Consider the following 9566-nt stretch of genomic DNA (forward strand, 5'->3'; position numbering starts at 1 on the left):
GGAAGAGCAGTCAGTGCTCTTAACTGCTGAGATGTCTCCCCGGCCCTCACTTACATTTTTTTTTGTGTGTGTGTGTGTGTGTGTGTGTGTGTGTGTGTGTGCGCGCGCGCGCGCTGCTGGTGATAAAATCTAGAGCCTCAAGCACACAAGACAAACACGTTACCGCGAGGCCATGCCCTAGCCCCACAGTGATGGCGTCTTAGGTAAGCACCGTTCTGCTGAGCCACATCCAGAGCCCTTCACTGAGAATTCTAGGTGAGAACACTATTAATACTGGGTGGTGGAGGCAGAGGCAGGCAGATCTCTGTGAGTCCAAGGCCAACCTGGTCTACAAGAGCTAGTTCCAGGACAGGCTCCAAAGCTACAGAGAAACCCTGTCTTGAAAAACCAAGCACCAAACCAAACCAAACCAAACCAAAACCAAACAAAACAGTATTACTGAGTCCCACAGGGCCTCAGGTATCCCAGGCTGACTTCAATCTCCTGATCCTACCTCTCATTCCCAAGTGGTAGGATTACAGGCCCACACCGCCATTCCCAGGAAATACATTTTAAAAATGTATTATTGAATCACCTTGGTGTCTTAAAACAGCAGGAGTTTGTTAGCTCACAGTTCTGGGGGTCAAATTTCTGACATCACCATCTCAGCCAGAAACCAGGGTGTCAGCAGGGCCACCTGACTTCTTTCTGGAGCTCTAGGGGGAGAAGCTTTTGCTGGTATTGCCCAGAGTCTAGGGGCTTTTGCATTTTGTGGCTTGTCTCATTACTCTGTCTTCAAAGCCAGGATTTTCAATTTCTTCCTGATGTCCTCACATCTTTCTCTTGTTCCCGTCAACTCTCCTATTACCTGTATTATGTGAGAGTTCTTGGAGCCACAGAGACAATCCCCAGCCATTGTGCCTATTTCACCATCTGTAATAATGGCTGCACAAACCCGTGTAGTACTTCTAGTACTCAGAAGGCAGAGGCAGGCGGGTCTCTGTGACTTGAGGCTAGCCTTGTCTACAGAGCAAATTTCAGGACAGCCAGGGCTACACAGAGAAAACCTGTCTTGAAAAGAACAAAACATTATAATAATAATAATAACAACAACAACAACAACATAATGGCAAATAAGATAATATTGATGGGTCACAAAGATTAGGGCAGCCATGTTTTCAAGGCAGATGAGAAGCCTATCCCATTGTTTCCTGGTCTATGTTCCAGTGCCACTGTCCTGAATACCTACTATGTTTCAATGCCACAGTGTCCCACAGTGTCCTCACAGTCTTGTGCTCCCACCCCATTCTCCAGAGTAGCTGGGGGTACAGGCCCATGGAATCCCACTACATAGGGTCCAGAAGAATCCAGAATAAGCTCCCACTTCAAGTCCAGACATGCCGTCCTTTTTTTTTTAAACTATTATTTTGAGTGCCATGGCACAGGCGTGGAAGTCAGAGGACAACTTTCGGGAGTTGGCTTCCAACTTTCTTTTTCTATTTTATTTTTTTTAAGATTTATTTATTTATTATGTATACAACATTCCTTCCACGTATGCTTGCATGCCATAAGAGGGCACCAGATCTCATTATAGATGGCTGGGAGCCACCATGTGGTTACTGGGAACTGAACTCAGGACCTCTGGAAGAGCAGTCAGTGCTCTTAACCTCTGAGCCATCTCTCCAGCCCATGCCGTCCTTTTTGTAAAGCTCTCTTGACCAGGTGAAGTGCCATAGTCCACACGTGGATATCTTTGGGAGACTGTGCCTTTATTCTGCCTGCCCCAAAGAGGGTCAGGCAAAGGGTTGTAGTTTTAGTACTGTTTGGGGGTTTGTATTTGCTGGGGAGAGCCTCACTGAGGTAACATCGGGGCAGACCAGGAGGGGAGGGAGGAGTGCTGTAGATTTTAGGGAAGGGCTGAAATTAAGTGGGAACAGCCAGTGCAAAAGGCACATCCTTTTTCCTGCCCCATCCTCCACGCTGCCCCAGATGCCTCCAGCATCTCTCTTAGCAGGGGAGTGGGACAAAAGGCCCAGAGCTGACTGGGGTTGGAGGACACCAACCATCATTGGTCCCCTATTGCCCATGACTCCTCAAAGGGCAGGCCAGCCTGTGGGAGAGATGGGATGCTGTGTCAGAGGGGCTACAGATCCCACCCTCCCTTTGACCTGGATCCCACACAGGTGGTCGGTCACCTGGGCTGTGGGCTGGGCTTGCTGGTGCAGTGTCCGCCTCCGGTGCCACTGACGCAGGGAGGCTCGGGCCTCGGAGCTGAGATCCTGGGGTGCACGACCAGCGTCGGGCTGGTAGTGAGCAATGTGATAGAGAGCCCCAAACCACGTAGTAAGATAATATCCAGCTGGAGAAGAGAAGGGGAGATCATCATGGCTCTCTGGGCTCCTCCCTACTGCCTGTTACCCCTTCTGAGGCACAGGAAGCTGGGGCTCGCCGAGGGTGCCCCCTTCTCAGTTTCTGGACACCCTGAAGGTGGGAGCTCACCTTCTCCCCGCAGTTCCTCTGGATCCAAGAGCTCCATAAGAAACTCCACATCCAGCTGCGTCTCCCCTATGTGTGGACTCCAGATCAGCTCCTCGGTCAGGGCTGGCAAAAAGGCGTCGGCCCCTAGGGGCTCTAAGGAAGACCGAGGACAGGTCGTGAGTGTTTGCGGGAGTACATACACACACTTTGCTTCGGGTCCCCAGGTCTGAGTGGGCACCTGCCACCAGAATGGGCTACCCTTCCCTTGAATATGGGTACCCACCATTCAACCACTCTAAGGTTCAGAGGTTCTATACCTTGATTCTCGCCACCGGCCAGGCCTGCGTAGACATCGCTGCACACCGCCAGCAGCAGTGCCACCTTGCGGCGCGGGGCGCATGCGGCGTGCAGATGCGCGAGGCGTGCGTGGATCTGGCTCCGCAAGGCTGGGACAGGGCTCTGTCCCTCGGGCCCCGCCCCCGCCCTCAAGGCTGTTTGGCGCCGGCGCAGTAGCCGCAGTTCCTGGGCTCTGAGAGTTCGGAGTTTGGTCCACAGGGCCGGCTTCAGGGGCTCCAGAACCGCCCGACACAGGGCTACTTCCACAGCGGGGCCTGCGGGGCGTGTGACATGTGAGGACAGTGCCGTCGTGGTGACCCACTCTGATCCCTAGCCACATTGTCTCCTGCTCCAGGACACCTACAAGTGTAGATAGGGGTGGGAGCGTGGGGGGTGTAAACGCTCCAAAGATGGAAGAGTCTAACCGGTAATGTACGTGTTGGGTGGAGCTATGATGCAGTAGCTATATGAAGTAAGGGTGTGCTTGCCCATGGGGAGTGAGAGGTTGGATGTGAACACATACTGAACCCAGTCATGGCCTCCCCAAACCCTTGGGAAGTTTCCCTCTAATTCTCATTACCAAGATCCTCGTCCCCAGGGACCCTAGGTTCCCTGTTCCCAAAGACGGCTCTGACGTCGGGGTCCTTTGCCAGGTAATTCTGGAGATCAGTGAGGAGCTGGCGCACATCCTGAAGCAGCTCCGTGGCCGGATCCCCAGGCCTGTAAGGATTTCCAGAATTTGATGTGAGGCGTGCCCGAAGGTATCGATACTGCTTGGCTACATAGCTGCTCCGGGCCCTGGCCAGAGCGCGGATGTGGGCAGTGAGCAGGTCCTCTCGACCTTCCTCTTCATCTTTACAGTTCACTTCCTCCTTCTCTTCCACCACACTGTCTAGAGCAGGCCTAGGCGAGTGTACATCTGCTCCAGGAAGGGACACTTCGGGTTCCAGGTGATGAACTTCTGGTCCAGGATGATGCACTTCCGGTTTCAGTGGCTCTTCCACCCAGGAGACGCGATGTGGGGTGGGCTTCCTAGGGGCTGGATGTGAGACTCAGGTCGGGTCTCTTACATCACTAGCACTCATTCCTCCATCCCTCAGGGTACACGGGCCCCGCCCAGCTAACCTAGACTGTATTTCTGGTCAGTCTCTGGCTCTGTCTGCTGTCGAGTCTGCTCGGCGCCCCAGCTTCCATGCGTCTCCAGGTAAAGCTGGTTCACTACAGACAGCACCCTCCCCGAGGTGCTGACCTGAATGCAGCCAAGTCGCAGAGGATCTGAGGGCCAGCAGAAAAGACGAGGCGTCCCAGGTTTGCAGGGGGCAGCCAGGAGGCTTCAGCCCCAACGTTCCTCATTCAGGACCAAGAATTCAGTCCCAGCTCCCAGGGCCTCCAGCTCAGGACCCAGGAGTGGTCTCATCCCCTACTGTCACAGCTACTGCCACAGCTGCTACTGCAGCTGCTTTCTCCTCCTCCGCTGCCCTCCTCCTCTTCCTGTTTGTTTCTTTGAGACAGGTTTTCTCTGCCCCTTTGGGGCCTGTCCTGGAACTCCCTCTGTAGATCAGGCTGGTCTCAGACTCACAGAGACCCACGTGCCTCTGCCTCCCAAGTGCTGGAAATAAAGGCGTGTACCACCCCTACCCAGTCCACCACAGTTTCTTTTCATACTTACCCCAAGTCCAGCTTCACTTTCTCTCAAACCCAGTTATGTGGTCCTAATTTCTATTCAGTCTCTCTGGACCTAAGAGACCAGCAAGTTGACGTCCCCTCCCTCCCCGGGAGCAGCGTGTCTCACCTGAGTCCTTGTCCCCAGGCCCTACAGCTGGAGTGGGCAAGAGCAGTGTCCTTGGCAAAACATCCCTGAGGATAAAAAAAACCTCAGTATGGATGGGGTGTCTCAGGGAAGGGTCCCTACTGCCATGGGACCCGTACCTGCTGGCTGACAGGAAGGCCAAGAGATGGGGACAGTCTGGCATGCAGAGGTTGGAGGATTCCAGGGACACACCTGGTAAGGGGATGGAAAAGAAAAGTCATGGAGCGACTAGGCCACCTCCACTCTGCCCCTCTGGTCCAGGCTCCCCTCACCGCACTCCCACCCCCTACTTCTTTGTAGGGGATCTCTCTCTATTCCTATACTCCTCTCTCAGAGAAGGGAGGTTTCCATCTCTTAGAGGTGACATCATTTCCTCCCTTGATGTTTACATCCCAGTTCTGATACCAAATAGAAGTCATCAAAAATGTCTTCAGTATTTTCTGTTTTGTTAGCAGGGTCTCACTGTAACCTTGGATGGCCTAGAACTCACTAGATAGACCAGCATGGCCTCAAAACTTGTAAGCAATCTTTCTGCCTGAGGTTATAGTCCTGAGTCATCATGCCTGGCTTACATTTCTTTCTTTTGTTCTTGTTCTTTTTGAGGCGGAGTCTTGCTATAGAACCCAAGCTAGCTTTGACTTTTATATGTAGCCCAGGCTAGACTTCAACTCTTCTTTTTTTTTTTAAATTTACTTTCTATTTTAAAATTCATTTCAGTGTGTGGGTGTTTCGCATGCACATGTACTACACGCATGCAGAGCCCACAGACGCCAGCAGAGGGATGCCCTGGGATGGAGTTACAGGTGGGTTTGAGCCATCGGACATGAGTGCTGGCACTCCAGCTGAGGACCTCCAGAAGAGCAGCCGGTCCTCTTAACCATGATGCTATCTCTCTAGTCCCAGACCCTGCATTCTTGATACCTCTTTATGGAGGCTCTCAAGGCTGAAGACTAAGTCAGTCAACCACTGAAGGAAGGTCACTCAAGCAGGAAGACCAAGAGCAACACGCTGCTGCTGGGTTAGCAGGAGCGGAGGAGAGAGCCCCATGTCTGAGAGTAGCGAAGGCCAGAAGTAAGGGTCAGCTGAGGCACACGGCACTGTGGCTCGCGGGGACCACCTAACTTTGTATTCGAGGATGTTACCAAGTTTCTCCAGGGGTTGGGGAAGGGATGGATAACATGTATTCTATGTGTGAGAAAATCTGTTTACTGTGCTCAACATGGATTGTAAGGAAAGGGTAGCCACCAAGGCACCGGAAGTGATGGCCAGCTCAGCCTAAGTGATGGATGCAGATGGTATGCAGAGAGTCAAGAGATATTGGGGATCACAGCTGGCAACTCTTGATCCATTTGCAGTGTGGATGGAAACCTAGGTTCCTCACCTCCAGACAGCTTGTGAATTTGATAGGTGTTGATGTCTCCTGATGAAGGCCCTGTCTTCAGCATCAGGACCTGCCTAGGATCATGTCCTATGACCAGGAAACTCTAGAGAAGAGGGACAAGGGCAAGAATCAGCGTGACACAGGTATGTGCAGATGTTTCTTTTCTTTCTCCTTTTTTTTGGGGGGGAGGGGGTTCAAGACAGGGTTTTGCTGTAGCTATCAAGCCTGTCCTGGAACTAGCTCTTGTAGACCAGGCTGGCTTCGAACTCACAGGGATCTGCCTGCCTCTGCCTCCGAGTTCTGGGATTAAAGGCTTATACCACCCCTGCCTGGCTGCAGATGTTTCTTTTTGTCTGCTTGGTGACACATCCCTTCAAGGCCGTGCTTCTCAGCCTTCCTCATGCTGGGACCCTTTTTAATACAGTTCCTCATGTTGTGGTGACCCCAACCATTTTCATTGCTATTTCTTAGCTGTAATTCTGCTATGATTATGAACTGTGATGTAACATCTGATTTGCAGGATATCTGATATGTGTCCTCCTGAAGGACTCACAGGTTGAGAACCACTGCCTGTTTTAGGGCAACCCTCTCTCTACTCCTAGTTCCTGAGGATGGGACCCTAGTGGGTGGGTCCAGGACTAGAACTAGCCAATAGGATGGGTTACTGTCTGACCGCTGTTTGGTTCACGGATGGACAAAGGCCTAAGCCTCACTAATAAACATCTGTCATGGGATTTTTCCTGAAGAGCTTTGATTTTTCTTGTTTATTTGTTTCATTTGTTTGTGAGCTTTTACCTCTCTCTGACAGTCATTTTTACCATTGTAAGAGGGGTAGCTGTGGTCTGTCAAACCCTGCTAGATGCCCTCTTCAAATGTATCCTATATTCCCTGAAGATTTACTTATTTGTTTGTTTATATTTTGACAAGGTTTCCATGTTGCCCAGGCTGGCTTTGAACTCCTAATCCTCTTACAACAGACTTCTTAATGATAAGATGACAGGCTTGTACGACCAGGCACACCCCTGTGAAATGTCTTGTTCAGTCAGTACGCTGAGCTATAGGAAATAATGATTGACATCTGAGCTTGGAGGTAGGGGGTTCAAGGATAATCTGGTTACACAGGGACACAGAAGTACTCAGCGCTGGCTTGGCTACTCTAGAACTCCTAGGTGATTTTTTTTTTAAAGATTAAAGAACAATACAGAAGATTAAAATCAGTTGGTAGAGTGTCTGCCTTGAATGCATGAAGTGTGGGGTTGAATCCCCACTGCATATGCTGGGTGTGATCACACACACACACACACACACACACACACACACACACACACACTCATTATCTTAGTTCAGGGGATGGGAAGTGAAGAGGACCAGAAATTCAAGGTCGGCTAGTGCTGTATAGTGAGTTGGGGAACAGCCTGGGCTACATAAACCTTTGCCCAAAACAAATTCCTAAGTTTTGGGTTAACCCAGTTTACAATGTGTTGGTCACCCACCTGATGCAAATTTACACAGGTAAGATCAGAAGTGATCCCCAGCCGTGAGTACTCACCCCCAGTGGCCACGGCTAGGTCAGAAGTGATCCCCAGGTATGAGTACTCACCCCCAGTGGCCACGACTCCAGAAAAGCCTTGGCATGCTGAGCATCCAACTCTGGGACCTGCCACACCCTTTGTGTCCTCTGCAGTCGAAGAAGTGGCTCTGGGGTACTGAGGACCCCTAGTGGGCTCTTGCCAGGTCCATCTGGTAGTGGCCAAGCCAGCCTGGAATGTACAGGTTCCAGGAGGTCAAGGGTCATACTAGAAGCTGGCCATTGGTGTGGGGTCCAAGAGGCAGGGGTAGCCCACCAGGGACAAAAGGTCAAAGATGGAGCTGGGAGTGGGGGTAGCCTCACCTGTGCCCCTCAGTAGGGCTTGCAGACACCATGTCCTCTGGCTGGGCAATCCTCATGCTGCCAGACACCAGTGAGCCATGCTCTGGCCTCTGGCATGGAGGAAGACAAGACTCAAGGCTGCTCCAGGTAGAGCAAGGGCTAATATTTTAATTTTATGATATCTGGCTCAGAGATCTGGCCTGATCAAAATGGACCTCAGATGTCCCCAACTATGCCAAGAGACATTCTTTTTCTGTTTGTTGTTTTGTTTCTCAAGACAGAATTTCTCTGTGCAACAGTCCTGGCTGTCCTAGAGCTAGCTCTGTAGACCAGGCTGGCCTCAGATTCACAGAAGTCCACTTGCCCCTGGCTCCCAAGTATTGGGATTAGAGGCATGCGCCACCATTGACTGGTCCAACCTTAATTTTTCTTTCTTCTTTTTGAGACAGTTCCTTGTGTAGCCCAGGCTTGTCTCATACTTGCTATGTATTTTAGTAACTAAGAGGCTAGCCTCTTGCTCTTTTTTTTTTTTAAATTAGGTTTTGTTTTTTTTTTTTTTTTTTTTTTTGATTTTTAGAGACAGGGTTTCTCTGTAGCTTTGGAGCCAGCCTGTCCTGGAACTAGCTCTTGCAGATCAGGCTGGTCTCGCATTTACAGAGATCCACCTGCCTCTGCCTCCCGAGTGCTGGGATTAAAGGCGTGCCCATTGCCCAGCTAATTAGAATTTTTTTAAAAAAAATAACAATCCAAATTCCCACTCCCTCTCCTCCTCCCATTCCCTCCACACACCCTCCCACCCCACCCCCTCCAATCCTAAGAGAGGGTAAGGCCCTCCCCACTACATCCATAGCCTCTTACTCTTGACCATCCCACCTCCACTTCCCATGTTCCAGATCACAGGCATGTGCCAACATGCCCACACTATACCCTGACTTCTTCACCAAGAAGGAAACCCTATAAAGGGTTCTCAAACCCTATAAAGCGTTAGCCGTTCTAGATACTTCCCCCCACCGCAGTCTCAGGAGTAGGGAATGTCTTTCCATCATCTATCTATACGCCCCAACCCCCACCTTTCCAGCTTAGGTGACTGGCCTTGGAGGAGAGCTGCTAAGTGGGCTTGCCCTTTTCCGGAGGTTCCATTTCTGTTAGGGTGTTGTATGCAAGCCAGATAATTAACAGCTATCTAAATCAATTAGCTGCTGACTGGCGGCTTAAGTGTCATGGGGGCAGGTGTCAGGCACACCTCAGGGATAAGCAGGGAAGGGGGGGCTGGTGTTCCTCCCCTCCAGGACCCTTGGGAGGAGATCCAGACATGGGTGGTGCTGGAAAGGGTTGGATGGAGGCAGCTGTGGGTACAAAAGCCAGATGCTGGGTCCCTAGGGGCCCTACCTGTTCCGAGGGGAGCCTGAGCAGCAGGAAGTGAAAGTGTTCTCTAGAGAGGAAGCCGGCATGCAGGGGAAGAGGCGGGGCTGGGGGCATCTGAAATCGCCTTCCTCTCCCTTTCCGGGGATCAGCCTTAAGGGCTCCCCTTTTGGAGTGGACCTCTGGCAGGCTAAGAGCCAGGATGAAAAGTCTCCAGGCCGCCCTCTCCAGGGGCATCCTCTTGACCCCACCCACTATCACTCCTCAGATCCTGGAGCCAGAGATGGTCAGTTGGTATGTCTTTAGGGTCCACCGCCCCCCCGCCCCAGCTGTCGCAGGTACCCACGAAA

At 51.5% G+C, this 9566-nt stretch overlaps 1 protein-coding gene across 5 annotated transcripts; it reads right to left on the bottom strand.

Moving 5' to 3' along the window:
* Positions 1-1103: 1103 nt before the first annotated feature.
* Rinl (Ras and Rab interactor like) lies at positions 1104-9386 on the bottom strand. Of its 5 annotated transcripts, none has more exons than XM_085694920.2 (12): positions 9244-9385; positions 7876-7964; positions 7585-7744; positions 5985-6087; positions 4723-4795; positions 4586-4650; positions 3919-4068; positions 3374-3832; positions 2775-3068; positions 2479-2610; positions 2175-2338; positions 1104-2089 (listed from the first exon to the last, which is right to left on the bottom strand). In XM_085694920.2, the coding sequence occupies exons 1-12, from the start codon at positions 9331-9333 to the stop codon at positions 2045-2047; spliced, it is 1824 nt and encodes a 607-aa protein (XP_085551046.1). In that variant the 5' UTR covers positions 9334-9385; the 3' UTR covers positions 1104-2044. The 5 variants fall into 5 exon arrangements, with proteins under 5 accessions (XP_085551046.1, XP_087763296.1, XP_087763298.1 ...); XM_087907170.1 differs by having other exon boundaries at positions 7876-8013; positions 9244-9320; XM_087907172.1 differs by having other exon boundaries at positions 2429-2610; positions 7876-8013; positions 9244-9320.
* Between the last annotated feature and the right edge of the window lie 180 nt (positions 9387-9566).

Source organism: Myodes glareolus, chromosome 1, assembly GCF_982192425.1.
Source record: "Myodes glareolus chromosome 1, mMyoGla1.1, whole genome shotgun sequence".
NCBI classification, from domain to species: Eukaryota; Metazoa; Chordata; class Mammalia; order Rodentia; family Cricetidae; genus Myodes; species Myodes glareolus.

What these genes read in the sequence shown, in the direction of transcription:
- Rinl (XM_087907172.1), bottom strand. Translation starts at nt 9,305, where the DNA reads ATGCCGGCTTCCTCTCTAGAGAACACTTTCACTTCCTGCTGCTCAGGC. An exon ending in TGACCAGAAATACAGTCTAG is followed by an intron (nt 3,833 to 3,918) that starts GTTAGCTGGGCG and finishes TCTCACATCCAG; the next exon opens with CCCCTAGGAAGCCCACCCCA. An exon ending in CCCTGGGGACGAGGATCTTG is followed by an intron (nt 3,069 to 3,373) that starts GTAATGAGAATT and finishes CACGCCCCGCAG; the next exon opens with GCCCCGCTGTGGAAGTAGCC.